This window comes from Stegostoma tigrinum, chromosome 31 (assembly GCF_030684315.1).
Source record: "Stegostoma tigrinum isolate sSteTig4 chromosome 31, sSteTig4.hap1, whole genome shotgun sequence".
In the NCBI taxonomy this organism is placed as follows: domain Eukaryota; kingdom Metazoa; phylum Chordata; class Chondrichthyes; order Orectolobiformes; family Stegostomatidae; genus Stegostoma; species Stegostoma tigrinum.
The window spans coordinates 33,800,698-33,819,328 of record NC_081384.1 but is presented as its reverse complement, the minus strand read 5'-3'; the positions used below and the strand labels follow the sequence as shown (position 1 = coordinate 33,819,328).

Genomic DNA, 18,631 nt, shown 5'->3' with positions numbered 1-18,631 from the left:
ATCAAGCAATTAGATCATAACTGATCTGTTTCCTAACTCCACTTACCCACATTGGTTTCATATTCCTTATACACTTTTCCAATAACAATTTATTAACCTTAGCTTTGAAATTTTCAACTGACTTAGCCTTAGTTTTCTGGGGAATGATAAGGTAACGTTTGTGAAGAAAAATGCACCAAGGCCACTGATCTTTGGGGAGATGATGGGTGAGGAGGCAGTGCAATTTACAGAAGTCCAGATCCTCAGATGTATGCAAAAACAACACCATGCGCAAGGTTAGGGACACAGAAGGTAATAGATTCGCTGAATATGTATCCCTTCAAGTGAACCCAAACTACAAAGGTGGAGCTCATTATGATAACTCTTTGCAATTGATTATGGGAGTAATACATCAGCTATTTGAGAAATCTCATCATCAACTAAATTGTGCAAGATATTGTTGCACAATACATTTGAGATCTGAAGACAGTGGGAATACTTTTAATGTTGAAATACACCATGTATTTGTGCAAGGACTAACCAGAGGAGGGCAGGTGGTGGTTAAGGTTATCTAATCCTTGAAGTGCTGGCAAAAACATGCAATTTTTCTTGTTCAGTTATGACATATCCAGCAGATATGTTTCGCACAGCACCTACCCAACACCTCACATCTTCATATACAGGTGAACTGCCTTTTTGCAAATCAACTTTTTCCAGAATGCTAATTTCTTCTTCCTCAATTGATTTTGCTTCTGGATTCTATCATTCCATGGGACGCGGATTTCTCAGGGATTACGTTTTTGGGAAAGTCATAAATAAGCAATAGCACTGCATGACTAAACGCAAATATTTAACTGTTAGATGGACACAAGGAATTGAAGTTCTTTGTCTTCCACTAATCGAGACAAGGATACAAGAAACAATAGAATAAAGGGTCAGAATTTAATACAGAAATTAAGACCTTCTTCGAATGCTCTATTTTGGGGGAGGAAGTGGAGTGCTGCTAATGACATTGGACAAGTAATGCAGAATCCCAGGCCAACATTCTGGTGACATGGGTTTGAACCTCTACCTATTGTATGGTAAACATTTGGTAAATTGGTAAATTTGGTAAAATTTGAATTGAATTTTTTAAAATCTGGAATTAAAAGTTAGTTAACAGACCACATATACACTGTTGATTGTCATAAAAATGTCAGGTTCAGTAATGCCCTTTAGTGAAGTAAATCTATCATCCTTGCCCAGTCTTAGCTCCTCAGGACTCTCAGCAGTGTGGTCTGGTGGAGATGGGCAATGAATGCTGGGTTAGACAACAATGCCCCAGATCCAACGACCATAAGGTCATAAGATATATGGAGCAGTATTAGGCCATTTGGCCCATTATGTCTGTTCACTATTTGAGCCTGGCTTATATGCTTCTTAACCCCATTCTCCTGCCTTCTCCCTGCTAACCGTGATCCCATTACTAATCAAGAATCTACCCATCTATCTCTGTCCTAAAATATGCTCCACGACATGGCCTCCACTGCCTTCTGCAGCAAATGACATCCAGAGATTCACCACCACCTAGCTGAAGAAATCGTCATCTTATTTCTAAAGGGTTGTACCTTCACTCTGATGCTATGCCCTCAGGTTCTAATCTCTGATAATAATGGAAGTGTTGTCTCCACATCCACTCCATCCAAGTCTCTCATTGTTCTCCAAGTTTCAATGAGACAGCCCTAAATCATCTGGACTCCGTCTAGTTCAGACTTAGATTGCTCTCGTAAACCTCCACTGAATCCCTTCCAGCACCAGCACAGACTTCCATAGGCACAAGGCCCAAAACTGCTCACAATATTTCAAATGCAGTCTGACCAGAGCCTTGTATATCCTCTGTAGTACATCTCTGCTCTTGTATTCTAACCCAAAGAAATAAATGCTAACACTGTATTTGCATTTCTAACTGCCAAATGAACCTGCAATATTAACCTTAAGAGAACCTTCAACTAGTCCCTTTGTATTTCAGTTTACATGAATGAAAAAATAAATAAATACGTATCTTTTTTCCTAGTCTGTTTCTTGTGTTCTAGTCCTGCTGACTGCAATTCAAAAATCTTTGGTTTATCGTCCTTTTTAACAATGCACAAGTTGCAAATCTACCAAAGATCAAATCACCACCCTAGCCATGAGGACAATGAAGTTCAGTCTGGATAAACTGTTGCAGCAAGAGTTTAAAAACTGGCACAAGTTGGTAACAATAGCCTAGTTTGGAACAGCATACAGTTTCAGCTGATGATGCAAGAAATAAGGAACAAAATGTCAACCAGGAGAAACAAACCCAGTAGAGTCCTCTCCATTATAATGGTGCTACATGGTAGAAATAACAAAATTTAATCTTTCAAGTTAACTTGGTTGCACGCCATTTTATAAACACACACAGAGAAAGGAGGTTTCAATTGTGTAAATGTATAGTTCACTTGGTAGCAAAATGGGTACAGTCAAAGCTGACTGAAATGCTCTGGGTAATGCATCGCTCTGTCTTACATATTAACGTGCTTTAGTTGTTCTAGTGACCCATTCATTATTGGATAGCTGTTGGTTGAAAACTTCAAACTACACCAACTAAAGCCAATTTGATTCCATGGAGCATACTTTGGATTGCTGACAAAGTCGGCTACACCAGGGATAGTTCCCTTATTGAGAAGAAAACTGGAAGTACAGGCTGCACAGACAAGGAAAGAATGCATGCAAGCGAATCTACAAAAGATGCGAGTGAGGAGAGAAAGTGAAAAGGAAGTATAAACGAATAAGTTTACCTTCAGTCTAATGTATTCTTACTAAGAATATCATACAAGTCAGACAGGAACAAACAGTGGTTTAAAATTAAATAAGCAATATATATCAAAGCTGAATCACAAGGTTCACATATACTCACCGATAAGAGTTAGAGACGAACTATCAGACTTTTCAAATATAACCTGGGAATTGGCTATGGCCAGTCCAAGTTCAATCTGGGTTAATAAAATAAAATAAAATATACATTAGTATCTCAGAGTAACCTTGTAACAGCAATGCAGCCTCAGCATATCACCGTAAGTGCTAGCTGTCCTTCTGTTTTCCAACTGATTTAAATCCATTTTACCTAGGCCATCAGCCCAATACTTGCAGTACAGCGAATGAGAAAAGTGTGCCCCCCTCGCATTTCCTTTCAGCTGCTACCAAAGCACACCTGCACATTCTTCAGAAAAAATAAAATCAAACAGAAAGCACAGATCTACCCAGGTATTACTCTTCCCTCTGATGCTTCCTACTACTGCCAATAAAGGCTCCATTCAAACTGGCAAAAGTACAGTGAGATCAACCCTGTCTATGTGCACTTTGCAGTGTTTTAGTTCAGCATTTTACAGTATAGTAAGTGGAATTCATGGAATTAAGCATCCAATAAAACAAGGATGTTCCATGCACACCTCCATCCTCTGGATACTGGGGCTCAACAATGAGTGCAATTCTGCAGAACAAACTTCAGCCAATTCTTCAGAACAAACTTCAGCCAAAAGCAGACAGAAGCATATTTTTCTCTGCATGCCTCTTCCACAGGTCTCCATTATTACTGATATTGTTCTTCAGTCAGTTCAATTCATTCTGCCCAATATCAAGAAACAGCTGACCAAACCAGACATAGCACAGGCTTGGAATACCAAGATTATCCTAGCTATAGTGAAGGGCTGGGCTCCAGAAATGGCAGTGGCTCTTGCCAAGCAGTTACAACAATGGCATCCAGTCAGCAATGTAGCCAATTGCCTATTTATGCCCTGTCTACAAAAACAGGACAATTCAAATTACTTTCCCATCAGCACATTCTCTTTCATTAACAAAATGATGGGGACACTTTTGTTGGATTGTTCCAAGCAGTTCTTCAATACAGTGACTATGTTTGACATCAATGCCATGTTCGACAATCACTGCTTCCTGACTGGCCTTGCAGCAGGTACTTAAGGAATCAAGAAAGAAATAATCTATTTCGGAACAGAGGTACGGAATTAGGTCATTCCGCCTCTCGAACCTGTTCCTCCATTCAATGAAATCATGGCATAACTCCATGTACCCATCTTTGATCCATATCCCTTAATACCTTTGCCTAAAATAATTTCAGATTGAACAACTGAATTTTTTTTTAAAATCACCGATTTAGAGTGAACTGAATGAGCACCACTGCCATTTGTGGAAGAGAGTTCCAAACATCCACCAGGTTTTATGCCTAGAAGTGTTTCCTAGCAATTCTCCTGAAAGGATTGACCCTCGTTCTCAGACTATGACCCTAAATCTAGAGTCCCCAACAGGTGGAAATAGTTTATCTTTATCTGTACTAACCCTTCCTGTTCATATCTTGAAGACTTCAATCAGATCACTCCTTAAATTTCTAAATTCTAGAGAAAATGAGCCGATATTGTAACATCGCTCCTTATAACTTAACCCTGACAATCCAGGCAGGCATCACACTGATAAACCTTGACAGCAAATGCTCCAATTTATCTGTCTTAGATGGAACTCATCCAGGCAGTACTGGTAGGCAAGACCAAACAACCACCGTAACAACCCACATCCTGACTTTCACCAATCTTCAAAAGTAATGCAAGGAGTTGCCAAAAGTGCAATCCATAGCCTATAATTTACTCACTCATGCTCGCGATTATGCTGCAGTCTTACTACAGTTCTGGTGTAAACATGGGCAGAATAGCTGAACTCTGGAGCAGAGAATGTCAACCTCTGACAAACAGAGCATGGCAGCAAGAAGCATTGCTAACTGAATTCAATGGGGCATACAGAATTCTTTGTCACTGGAATCACACTGGACACAAAAGTGTTGTTTTCAGGAACCAAAACATCTCAGGCCCAAACCACCACTGCAAACGCTTCTCAGGACTGTGGCACAGGCCTACATATCTTTATTGCTTTCATCTCCTTAAATGTTCCATTTCATTTGCAATTTCTCTCAGATAACAATGTAGTTTGTGCCAACATCCAACAAGACCCAGAAAATATTTATAACTAGGCTAATAAGTATTTACATGACATTTATGTCCAGCAGGATCCATCTTCAATGGGATGCCACTAATGGGGAATTTTAGTGGTTGAGGCATTGAATGCCATGACGAAATGGTGTGATGGTAAAATTACAGTATACTATGCCAGCTGTACAGAAAGGCTTTACACTATTTCTGGGATGCAGTGGTTCAGAAAGCTGTTCACCATTAACAGCACCTCAAGAGCAATTAGAAATGAGCAACAGATGACCATCCAGAATTACCCCCTGCCACTGATTTTGTAATATTCCCTTTGAGGAGACACCACTGAAACATTGTGCATAAGGCAGAGAGACATGAAAGGCCAGTCAGTTTAATCTCATCCAGGGAAGCCTCCAGAAAACAAAATTCAAGCAAAAATTAACAGAAGATTTCCCATGTTGGAGAGCTGAAAACAAAGCAGAAAATGCTGGAAACATCCTGGTCAAGCTACATTCATGAACAGAAAATTCGAGTTATTGCAGAGTCACAAGTCAAAAATCAGACAAAATTTTGTTCCAGGGTGCATGTCCAGAATCAATAACAGATGTGGTTTTACCTATTGAGTATTTCTAGTCTCTACTATTGAGTTTTACATTTTATGAACATGCTTTTTGTAACATACATAGTTGAAAATTAATGTTAAACGCTTACCTTCTGCCTTTTGCCAGAGGCTTGCTCTCCCTTCAGAATGCTGGGGTCCATAGCTTCAATATCCTTCACCAGTAATCCAAAAAGCTTGTCATTAAAACTGAACACAAGCTAAGGAGCAAAGGAAAAAAAATGGGAGAATCATTCACCTTCAAGTGTAGAGTACAATCTGAAAATCTAGATTACATGTGCTGCTTTATTTTGTGATCTTGCAAAAATGGGCTGCTCAGTTTGATTTCCTCAGACCTAGAACATGAACAGCTGATTGTAGATAGCAAGTTAATGAATTGATGGCCTTACAACACAACAAACATATGAAGTTAATAATCTCAAAGAATCTTCAGAACTCCATGCATTCAAAATATTGTCAAAATCATTACTACATTTCTGGAATAATGGACAGCTATTAGCTGGTTGCTTTCTCCTCGACTTGCATCAAATTAACACCATTCTACAGGACGTTCACCTGCTATTACGGTTACAAAATTCTGTTTACAGTTTGCAAAGAACCTTGATCTTCCATAATATTAAGGATTCACTTTAAGAAGAAGAAAAATGGGAGACCAAAGAAGAAAAAGAAACTTCATGTGCTATGAACCAAACTTGGGTTATCTTGGTACAACTGCAAATCAATGATTGAGCAGAGGAGGACGAGATCCAACATGAACATGTGAAGCCCTCCCCAAGGTAGATGAGGGATCTATTAGAAACTCATCAGGATAAGTTCACTGTTTTAACATTTAAAATCGAGAATGCAGCAACCAGAGCGAGAAACAAGCAAATATAAAAGTGACTCTCTTACATATGTAATCTATCACAGATTTACCATATTAAATTTCGGTTTCCAAGCAGTTTCAGCCAAATATAAAAGGAAACTAATAATAAAGACAAAATATCGTGATGCTGGAAATCTGAAACAGAGAATCCTGGAGAAACTGACCAGGTGTAGTGCTATCTCTGGAGAGAGAAACAGATTTAATGTTGAGTCTGGTATGATTCTTCTTCAGAGCTAAAGTATGTTGCAACATTTTTTTAAGTACTTTTGGCAGAGGCAGAGACAGAAACAGAGATTCAGTGCAAAAGACAAAGGAGTTGTTCACCACCTCCTCCTCAATGTTGAGCGCCCTGACTGTAGCTTCCAGGTGAAGTTGCATTTCAACTGTGTTTTTTTTCCTGCTCACAACGCTCACTGCTCAGCTCACAACAGTCTCCTCTGTATCGGTCAAAAGTATTTATATAAAAAAAAATTTCCAACACCTTTCAGTTCTGAGGAAGTCTTACTGGATTTGAAAAGCTAAGTGTTTCTCCATACATAGATGCCATCAGACCTGCTGAATTTCTCTAGTGTTTTATGTTTGTTTCACAAAACACATTCCTTCACCTAAGCAATGGAACTTTTACCTGCTGGCCTGTGGAAAACGCCTGGCTGTTGAACTGCTGAATGAACTCCGCTGCCATCTTATCAGTGTCATATGGGTTTGAATCCACGCTCTTTTTCTGTAGGAAATCAATCTCAATTGTCATGGTTCCAATACACTGTTTTGTTTTGTCAAAGGCATAGGATGATACTGCAGAAAAAAAAGCAAGAAACACTGAATGAATTGTCATATTTCATCAATCTTTCCTCAAAACAAATGTCCTGCCACAAGTTCTCCCAATTTCAGAAACTCAGGCTTGATTTAAGGCCATTAGCTACATATTGAGAGTGGATGGTATGGTCTGGCCATCTTACCCCTCCATCATATCATTCAAAACAGAAGGTGCATGAAACATCCTAGATAGAACTGAAAACTTTTTTTTCCAAAATTAAAAAACAGCATCAGAGATTATGTGAATCCAAATATCAGCACATCCAAACAGACTGAACTTGCTGGGTTGAACCATCAAATTTTGGAGATACAATTATCTAACATCACTTGGTTAAGTTGAGGCAAGTCACCTTTGATCCATGACAAGTGAAGGCATCAATAGGTTTCAGAAGTAAGGATAGATTTTTGCATGGGGATTTATTTTAAAGATATTAAAAACCATCTTCACATTTGTTTGATTTGGAACAAAATGGTTGATTCTGTACCAAAAAATGTTCAGCACCATCTGTTCAAATTCAGTGGACAGTCCACGCAACTGACAACATGGTGAGAACCAAGGAGGACAATTTTGATTCTGTTTACAATGAACCAATTGATATTTCATGGCATTTCAGAATTAGACTGCAGAAGAATATAGAAAGGCTAATCAAGTGGACAAAATCTTGGCAGGTGGAATATAATGTTGGAACTGCCAGGTTATGCATTTTGGCAAGAACAATAGTGGGGCTAATTATTTAAATGGAGAAAGACTGCAGAAAGTTATTGCACAGAGGGACTTGGGAGTCCTTGTTTAGAATTCACAAAAAGCTAGCATCCAAGTTTGGCATTTAACAGGGAAGGCAAATAGAACGTTGCCATTTATTTCAAAGGGAATTGAATATGAAAACAGATTTGACTAAAATTGTACATACAGCTGGAATTTTGCGAATAGTTTTGGGCCTAGTTATACTGGCATTGGAGGCATTTCAGAGAAGGTTCACTAGACTGCTACAGAGTATGGAAAGACTGACTATGAGGGGAGATTGAAGAGGGTCGGTCCGTACCTATTGGGCTCAGAAGAATTAGACAACCTTGTTGAAACCCTGTTAATTGGGAGAACCAAGAAGTAGTGTTGATGACATCATCATAACAAGTTAATTGATCATACATCGTGATGGCACAAAGGAATAATAGTTAGAACAAGTGACAGAAGTGGAACAGTTACAGGATTTAAAAGAAATTTGGCTAGGTACATGAATAGGAACAGTTAAAAAGGATTTGGGCCAAATGCAAAAAAACGGGATTGGTTTATGTTGGGAAACTTGGCTGGTACGCACAAATTAGTGGCCTAATTAGTGACACTTGAATTCTGTGGAAGAATTAAAATAAATCTGAGAGCCCTTGGTCTTTACAGCTGAATCACAATTTACTGTTCAAGTGTGGGACAAGTGTTTGCTCGTTTGAGGGGATGGTTGTAATTTTGATTCTGGTTTCATCTGACATCCACATGTGTAATCCCTGTGGGAGTCAATGTGCAATGGATTGGAAAGATGCAAGAATACGTGACAAATTTGCATTTCCTTTCACACCATTCAAAAATTCTGGAACAACCTCAAGTTCCGGCTGAGGTCAATTGTGGATTGGTAAAATGCTAATCTATCAAATGAATCTGATCATTGGATTATTAGGAGTTTAGAAGTGCAGAGTAATACATTTAAGTCACCACTTAATTTTGTGTGGAATGGCAGGCACTATCATAACAGGTAGAATTGGTATTTTGCAAAGGAAGACTTTTGTTAAAATCTCTTCCAGCTTTCTTGTGTTGACCTTGATTAAGTTTGACTTGAACTCCACTGCAGTACTGAGGAAGTACCCTGTTGTCAAGGGTACTATCTTTTAGATAAAGCATTAAAGCAAGCCGAAGTTGCTGCCTCGGATGGCCATTAAACATTCTGTGACACTACTTAACAAAAGCTATGAGCATTTTTTTTTATGCTGACCTGGCAAATGTTTATCCCTCAATCAACGTCACTGAAGAGATTATTTCTTCTTTTCGTTCTGCTTGTGGGAACATGATACTTGCAAATTGTCTGCTGCATTTTCTGACAAGCAAAATAGTGCACCGCTCCAGAACTAATTGCTTGGCTCCGAACTATTTTGAAGCATACTGAGAATTTGAAATGCTGTGTTTAAATATGTTTTTGTTTTCTTGTTTAACCAAAGTTTCATATTGAACATAACAGCAGCCATCTTCTGTTTGTGAATCACAAAAGTACTCAGCCAGACTCTAAGCTCTTTGAGTGTGCAAGAACCTTAAAGACTGAATATTTTGTTGCAATAATGTGCTCAGTTATAGACTTAGGTGTGATATTAGCTATGACAACACATGCATTCTAACTGCTTCAGTTGGAGGTTTGCCTCAAAGGACAATTTCCTTGCTTCTGCTTGAGCAACTGGTGGAATTTCAGCTGAGGCTAAATTAGTAGCTACTTTGACAATATGCAGTTCAGGCTATTTGGTTTACGACATGTAGTTTTACTGCAGTCATTCAGCATGTGTTCAAAACCTCTCCTTTTTAATTCCCTTTGAGTTGTGAGTATTGCCATTCAATTTAAAAGTGGTACTTTAGGACATGATGCCTTTGTTACTTCCTAGGTACTTTTAGGCTTGTTTCTGATGACTCTTAACACACTGATGATCTTGGTATTTATGAAGATGTTTGCTTGACATCAGGTTGATAATGCAAGTAATTGAATTCATTAGGAATGACGACAATGATGGAGCAACAAAAATGCTGCATGCTGATTGCAGGCTCATCTCAGTGCTATCTGAACCTGACTTAGTAACTTGAGGGAGGAAAAATGGAAGTGTTTCCTACAGTGGTCTTTAGTATGTGTTACTGGATGAATTATTTATTAATGCCATAACTGCAGTGGATTATAAAACTGTTAGGATAATGTTCCTAACCTTTCATTATGGTAATTTTGCTTTGAAATGGTACCATGTTTCATTGTGTTAAAGGTGCATTCTGAAGACAAGTAGTTCCTAATAAGTTCTGTGAAGTTCTATGTTGTTAGTTCCTGACATTGCTTGTTCACCCACTGTAAATTTGCTTATCCATGCCAAACATACCTTACACCTTTCTGCCCAGTGCAATCTCAGTATTCACGTTCTATGCACAAGCAATCCTCTCAGTTTGGTAAAATCACTATTTTGAGGTTTTTGAGGAATATAACCTGTGTGAACAGTTGGACTCTGCTGTATTATGACGATTATTGATAATAAAGCTAAAGTAGCAAAGACTTAACATAATTGATTAATTTGTTATTCAATATAAGTTACATTTCAAAATTAACTAAATGCAATTATTTTGAGCAAATAAAACCATGTCAGTAACCAGATTTTTAGTTTGACTTTCTTCAGAGTTTTGATTCCTTAATGGGAAACATATTCTTTCATGGGGTGACAGTATTGTTGACAAGACCAACATTTATTGCTTGTTCCCTAATTGCTCCTTTACCACAGATACTGGTGCTTATGTAATATTTTTAAGGCTATAATAATCAATCTCTCTTGCTACTTCTGTTGAAGCTTTGGAATCTTTTCCATTGTTCAGTTAAAAACTTAGTAGGTGCAAAAACAGTAAATAACGTATATTTCCCCAATGATTCAAAACTGAAAATAAGCTTTTATTTTAACATGTTTACCAAGAACAGTGTGTCTTGTTTACAAATATTTGAAGCAATGAGAAATGCAGATTTTGTAGGTGAAAGGGGACAATGGGGTTGAAACAGAAGTGCCTTAAAAGGGACTGAGTTAGACTTTTTTTTAAAAAGCCAATAGATCCAAAGGCATGATCAGAAAAGGGCATCTGACCATCATTCCTCCGAAGGCACTGACCAGAGCTAACAAAAGGTTGACCTAGTCAATGAGTTGCCGCTCACATCACTAGCACCATCTAATAATTGATACAGCTTTAAGGTACAGTAGGAAAATGTAATTTCACTCAACACAAACCAATATAGTGCTGGTGGATGACAGCTGTGAAAGGACATGCAAAGTAGTAAGACCACAACTAAGCCAGTCACTGAAACTTCATTGTTGGGATGAAGGGCACAGAATTCATTGTTGCTGCTCGCACAGACCAGTGCTGTCTGCCAGTCTTCAGTGCGTCCAGCAGGTTTCACTACGCTAAATCACAGCAGATAATGAAGCAGCAGAAAACACCTGCAGCTGTCATATGTTGAATTTATCACTGCTCATCGAGATAGCTCGCAAAGTCATTTTTAATTACAGTTTACCGTGACATGACAGATCAAATTCTCAGCTATAAAAATAGACAGTAGCACCCTATTGTAAAGCACATGCTTTCAACACTGCATTGAATCTGCAATGCGTTACACTGCACACTTGAAACAGAACGCCGGATACCCCAACTGCAGTGGATTCAAAGCACTAGCTGCACAATGAAATTTGCCACTTGATGGCCTGCACACACCGACTATTGAATACTGGATCACTGTTTCATTTTTTCATTCCTCAACCTAAGAGCGTTTCCCATAGGAAGATTTTTAAGGCCATTTAAACCACATGAATGCAGCACATGAACCCAGAATTAAGAGTTTCACCAAGGATGTCACATAAAGACAAAACAATAAGGAAAAATGACCAAAGTGTTATCAGAGAGGTGTATCTAATAGTGGTAGTGAATATGTCTTAAGGAATTCTAGTGAGAGATCTGAAAGAATCAAAGATTATTCAACTCACTTTGCTTTTAGAATATATAGTAAAGGCAGTGTAAGGATAACCCAAAATTCAACATATTTTAGACAGATGAAGACCAAAATCACCAACTGTCAGGCAAAGAATGCAATGTACAAGAGGCCAGAATCTCAAAGACAGCAGTGGCTAAAGACGAAACCATCACTGGAGGGGGTAGACAAAGAGGAAGATCGGTAGGTCAGAGGTTTAAACACAAGAATGAGGGCTTCAAATTTGAGGTATGGGGAACTTAAGACAATGTAGGTCAGCAGAATTAGATGATGGATAAAGAGAATTTAGTAAAACACTTAGCAGCACAGCTTCGAATGAGCTTAAGTTTAGACAGTCGAGGATGTGACACTGGTTCAAACAGCAGAAGAATAGTCAAGAAACGGAGTAACCAAGAACATGACTGAGTTTCTGTAGATGGGAATGGAAAAAAGACGTGTTGCTCATGGACAGGATAGGACATAAGATGACACAGTCTGTGCTCACAGGAAGCTTAACTCGTCAACATTTTGGTTCACCGACAGCGACAAGGTCATAGAATTTGTAGCAGAAATAAAGGGAATAGCTTTCATTTTATGTTTTCTCTTGATTATAGCTTGGAAAAATGGATCCTTGGAGATTTCCTGAAGTGATTATGTGAAGAGATACAAATACAAGACAAGGATGTGGAATACATTATACAAGCTCTGTGAGCCTGCTGCCACACCAAAGACCATGGGTGATCAGACTAACTTCAAATCAGCATTTCCATCTTCCCACCTTGCACCCCTTTGCTTAATGAGAATTTAACCAAACATGAAAAAGACATACTGCTATTCTCTCCTTTCTGTTAGATAACCCATCTTCCATCCACATCAATAAGCCACCGACATGCCATGAACTTTTATTTTCTACTCTAACTTTTGACGTGTTATCATATAAAATACCTTTTGGAAATCTAAGTACAGTACATCCACCAGTTACCCTTTATCCACAGCACATTTTGCCTCCCCAAAGTACTAACAGATTAGTCTAATATGATTTCCATTTCATAAAACTTTGTTGACTGTCTCATTACCCTAAACTTATCCAAACACACTGCTATAACATTTTTAACAGTAGATTTTAAATTTTTTTTCTTACAAATGTTATGCTTACAAATGTGGTTTCCATATCCCTCTTTTTCAGTAAAAGTATTAGCGTCACTTTCTTCCAATATAATGGGGCCATCCCCAAATAAGGGGAGTTTTTGAAAATTAGAATCAGTTCATCAACTACACTAAAGTATTGATACCAATGTTTTAGTGACAACAGGATAGCGAAGAATGGAACTTAAGTTAAACAGATGAGTATTAGAGGAGTGGAATCATAAGTGAACAAAGTTGAAGAAAGTAGTAGTCGTAACATCATGATCATGCTGTGTGCTGCCTGTCAAAACCTTTTTGTTTAAATAGAAAAGGAGCAAAAGGCTGAATGAATAGATGCAAACAAACTGCCATAGAAACTTTAACCTGGGGGTTAAAAGTTGTAAAGGGAACCATTTTAGCTATGACAGTTGAAGTGGTAGCTTGATCACGTCAAGAGGACCAGCTGATACCCAGGTGAACAGCCTTTCCAGCATAGCTTGTTAATTCAGAGCATGAAATCTGGTCAATTTCCTCTGTCCTTAATCCAAGACAACTGGATCAATTGTAGCAAATGTCAATGTCTTGGCTAAGGGTAACTAACCAGTTAGATTTGATACCTCCTTGTCCACATGCTTATGTATTGCAACAAGCCAACATGGACAATACTTTGGTTTTAAGAGTTCTTCCTTGTTAATATCTGGCAACATTAGGTATTTAACCAAATCAATAACATTGATATGCTCTCAAGATAACAATTCCACACTAGAAGCACTGCAATCACTTATAAGACTACAAACATTAACACAGCTTTCTGGGGCCTGTAAGAGTGTTAATATTGTACAAGCTGATTGATATCATTGTTATTTCTCGTTACAGTGCATTACTGACGTCAGATGGCCAAGCCATTCAGAAGCATCTCAATACTGCCATGGATAGCATTTACTAAGATGAGGAACCTCCCTAACACTTTCACACATACTTTAAGGGAACGACATGAGGACAGGAATATTTGTAAATAACGTTCAGTGGAATGGCTTAAAGGCTGATAATAAACAAGAAGTGTAAGGTATCCAGCAAGATTACTGAAAACCTTGAAAGCATAAAAGCACTGAAATAAATTACTGGCATTTAGAAAATAATGCCACATTATTACTTAAATCTTACAGAATAGCTCATATACACATGCATCTACCACCTTCAATATACAAGCCCAAAATTTGCAACAGCAGATTGAAGGGCACAGCTAACACTGGATAAACAATCATCCATCCACTTTTCCACAGATGTAACCATTCACCATGTTAAATCACCGCAACATCAAAACTACTCACGTAATACATTAAGTTTAAAAAGTGAGAAAAGTTCCAGTGAGAATTAATAGAATTATGCTGTAGCAGAACAAATTCCATCACCTATTGAACATATTGTCCAGTAACAGACTATTGCAGGAATCAAGGCTGAATATGAATACCTGCATTAACTGACCTTATGGTCAGTACAGCTACATTAATTAATCTAATACGCAAGCAATACAACCTGGCCATCTTTACATTGGCCTTTCTGTTGAAACAAAATTATATGGAATGTGTGTTAAGGCTCTCATTGGTAAAATAATACTAATCCATATTTGGACGCTAATACGTTTTCCCATAATCTAACAGTTTTCCCTCACTAATTTAAGTAAAAAATATACTGACACAAAATATTTAAACAGTTTGAAATCTGGAAACAAAAACTGATAGCACTAGGTCAACCAATCAGTAAGCATTTAAAAAGACATCAATTTACAAATGGATGAAATGGCTTTGAGAATCCTCAATACCAACTCCAGACACATGGGATCTCATGTTATCAGATCAACAGGGGCAAGGAAATCTATTTTCCACCTACTGATAAATCAGCTGCCATCCAAAAATCAGCAAGGACAAAACAGGTAATCTGGATGGAAAATTTCAATGCCCAACAGCAACAGTGACGCAGCAGAATGATATTTCACAATAAAAAAACCTAAGTACAACTGAAAACAGGAATATTTTGTCAAAACTCTTCACCTTACACAAGAGTCATAGAGTCCATAGCACAAAAACAGACCCTCTGGTCTAGGTCATGCACAGTGACCAGATGGTCACCCCTCAGCCTTCGACACTCCAGGGGAAAAGCCCCAGTGTATTCAGCCTATCCCTAAAGTTCAAACCCTTCAATCCTGGCAATATCCATGTAAATCGGGGGGGTGGGGGAGGTGGGTTGGACAGGGAAGAGAGACAGAAAGAGAGAGACAGAGAGAAGCAGGAGGAGAGGTAAAGGGGAGTGGGACAGAGAGAGAAACAGAAAGAGAGAGAGGGAGGAGGAGGGAGGAGAGATGGGGGGGCAGGTGGCAGGAGGGAGGGGGACAGAGATATCAGGTGAGGTTATCAAAATTTCCAGAGAAAAGTTAAAAGGACAGAGAATACAGAAATGGTCAGGAATCTAACTTCAGGCACAGAGATAAGGGAACAACTATAAGAGCGGCCAGTGGTCAATGCAGGAAGAAGATTTGTACTTAAATGCACGCAATATAAGAACGAATGAATTTGTAGCACAGATTGAAATTGGCAGCTATGGTGTTGTGGGCCTCACAGATATGTGGCTGCAAGGGCATTGGGGTGGGAAAATATCTAAAGGACAGACAGATGGGCGGGGGGCAGGGTTGCCTTATTAGCAAGAATTGAAATTGCATCAAAGGCAAAATGTGATATAGGGCTAGAAGGCATAAAATCTGTGTGGGTAGAGTTTAGGAACCAAAAAGGCAAAAAAAAACTGTTGGGAGCTACATGCTGGCCCACTAGCAACAGTCAGGATGCAGGGCAAAAAATAAGACAGGGGACAGAAAAGCAATGCAAGAAAGGTACTATTACAATAATCATAGGGTCTTCAATATACAGCTGGACTGGGAAAATCAGGTTGATATCAGATCCCAAGAAAAGAAATTCGTGGAAAGTCTACAAGATGGTCTTTATTTGTGAAGTAGCTTGTGGTAAAGCCCACAGGGAACAAACAATTCTGGATTTAGCGATACATAATGAGGCAGATTGGATGAGGAAGCTTAAAGTGAAGGAACACCTCAAGAGTAGTGACCGTAATATGATAGAATTCACCCTGCAGAGGGAGAAGATGGTTTCAAATGTTACAGTATTACAGTTGGTAAGTGTAAGTACAAAGTCATGTGGGAGCAACTGGTTACAGTTAATTGGAAGGGAAGCCTAGCAACGAAGACAGCAGAGCAGCAAAGGCAGGAATTTCTGCTGCTAATTCAAGTAGCAGAGCAGAAATTCATCCCAAAGAAGAAGCATTAAAGGGGAGGATCAGGCCACCATGGCTGGCAAGAAAGTGAGGGACAACATAATAACAAAATAAAAAACATACAGAAGTGTGGAAGACTTGTGGAAAGCCAAGGGACAGATTCTCATTGAAACTTACATAATATTAAGAGATCTGGACAGATTGGACATGAAGAAGAGGTTTCCACCAGGGACTACAGCCTGAGGGCGCTACCTCAGAACAAAGGGACAACCGTTTAGAATTGAGATAAGAATGAATTTCTTCAGCCAGAGGATAGTGAATCTGTGGAACTCATCGCCGCAGAAGGTTGTTGAGATCAGGTCATTGAATTGCTCTGAGACAGAGATACATTGGTTCTTGATCAATAAGAGGTCCAAAGCTACAGGGAGAAGGCAGCAGAATGGGGCTGAGAAACATGATTGAATGGCAAAGCTGATTTGATGGGCCAAATGGCCTCATTCTGCTCCTGCATCTTATGGCCTTTATGGCTCACAATATCCTCAAAAAGATTAAATTAGGTTGGCCAAGCAAGACTTCTGCTTTAGAAATCCACATTGGATATTCATCATTATATTTCTGGATGCATTTTCTGTTCTATCCTTTCACATGTATTTCATTATTTTTGGATTACACTAGTGTTCAGATAACTGGCTGTAGACTTATAGACAAGTTTTGTTATTCTTTTGTGACATGGGTGTTACTTGCTGGCCAGTATTTATTGTCCATCCCTTGAGAAAGTGGTATGCACTGCCTGTCTGATACACCTGAGTGGCTTGCTCGGTCATTTCAGATGACAGTGAGAGTTAACCACCTTGCTCTGGTTCTGGAGTCTCATTTGGCCAGATCAGGTGAGGATGGCAGTTTCCTTCCCTGAAAGACATTCACCAGTGAATAAGATGAGTTTCTCCGACAATCGAAAATGCTTTCATAGTAATCACTACATTCATAATAATCAGACATTGTACTGAATTCATATTTTTCCATCTGCTGTGGCAGGATTTGAAACCGGGCCACCAGAGCCTTACTTGAGTTTCAGAGTTTAAATTCTAGCGATAACAACTTTCGGCCATTGGCACCCCTTCTTAAATATAGATAATTCCATTATCAATTCACCATCTTTCTGGCACAGGCACCTTTTTCTAGTGCGTTAAGTACATCATCAAATCTCTGTAGTGCGGAAACAAACCCTTCAACCCAACAAGTCCACACCGACTCGGAGCTTCCCACCCAGACCCATCCCGCCTAGCCCACCTAATCTACATATCCCTGAACATTACAGCCAATCCACCTAGCCTGCGCATCTTTAGACTTTTGGGGGGGGGGGGGGGGGGGAGGAGGAGGAGGAACCAGAGCACCCAGAAAAGTGCAAACGCCACACAGACAGTCACCTGAGGGTGGAATCGAGCCCGGGTCCCTGGCACTGTGAGGCAGCATTGCTAACCACCGAACTACTATGCCTACCCTTAATCATCTTGACATTATCAAGTGAGTGGTAAATTCACATCCAACCGAGAACACTTTTGTGCTATAGAACTGAATTCTCTCGAAATTGAATAGAACTTGTAAAGACTCTCTTCCATTAGTTTATTTTTAGTCTGGAGGATTGAGTCCAACATTAGCCCCCTTCTGGGGTGGGGTGAGGGTGGGGAAGATTTGGCATTCAAATTCAAAACAGCCTTTCCAATCTGTACAATTCTTTGCTACATTTGCCAAATTATCATCAAAACAGATATTGGGGAATCCGTTTTAGCTACATGGAAACTTTCTAACTGGAAAACAACTGAATGTATTGAGATGCTTTTTGTGATTTGTTCTCTTACATTTCAGAACTGCCATGTTATTTTCTTCACATGGTCTAACCTGATCGCAATCAATTTTCTCAATGTCCACTAAAATCCTCATTAACTCAAGAATTGCTAAAGCAGGATGAGTGTCATTCAGTTGAATTGCCACCTTGTCGGAAAAGGAATTAAAACAACTCCTAGCATCTTTGCAACTAAATTTAGAAAACTTAAAGTGACAGATAATGTCTTGATGTGAGGCAGCAACAACAACGTATTCCTGCTTTAGTGTCAATTCTTTGCCTTCAAAAAAAATTATTAGGGTAAGTGTGGTAAAGCATTTGCAAGCTCTTTCCTGGATTATTTTATTCACTAGATGTTCCCTTTAAATTTACATTTTTAAATGCAGTTGT

At 39.0% G+C, this 18,631-nt stretch overlaps 1 protein-coding gene across 1 annotated transcript in view; it reads right to left on the bottom strand.

Moving 5' to 3' along the window:
* The window catches only part of LOC125466299 (vesicle-fusing ATPase), a 223,030-nt gene that overhangs the window by 164,342 nt on the left and 40,057 nt on the right, over nt 1-18,631 (bottom strand). Inside the window, exons 5-7 of the mRNA XM_048560618.2 lie at nt 7,077-7,243; nt 5,679-5,786; nt 2,897-2,972 (exon numbers count right to left, since the gene is read on the bottom strand). Of these exons, the coding sequence (XP_048416575.1) occupies nt 2,897-2,972; nt 5,679-5,786; nt 7,077-7,243 (351 nt within the window). The remainder of the gene's footprint in view (nt 1-2,896; nt 2,973-5,678; nt 5,787-7,076; nt 7,244-18,631) is intronic.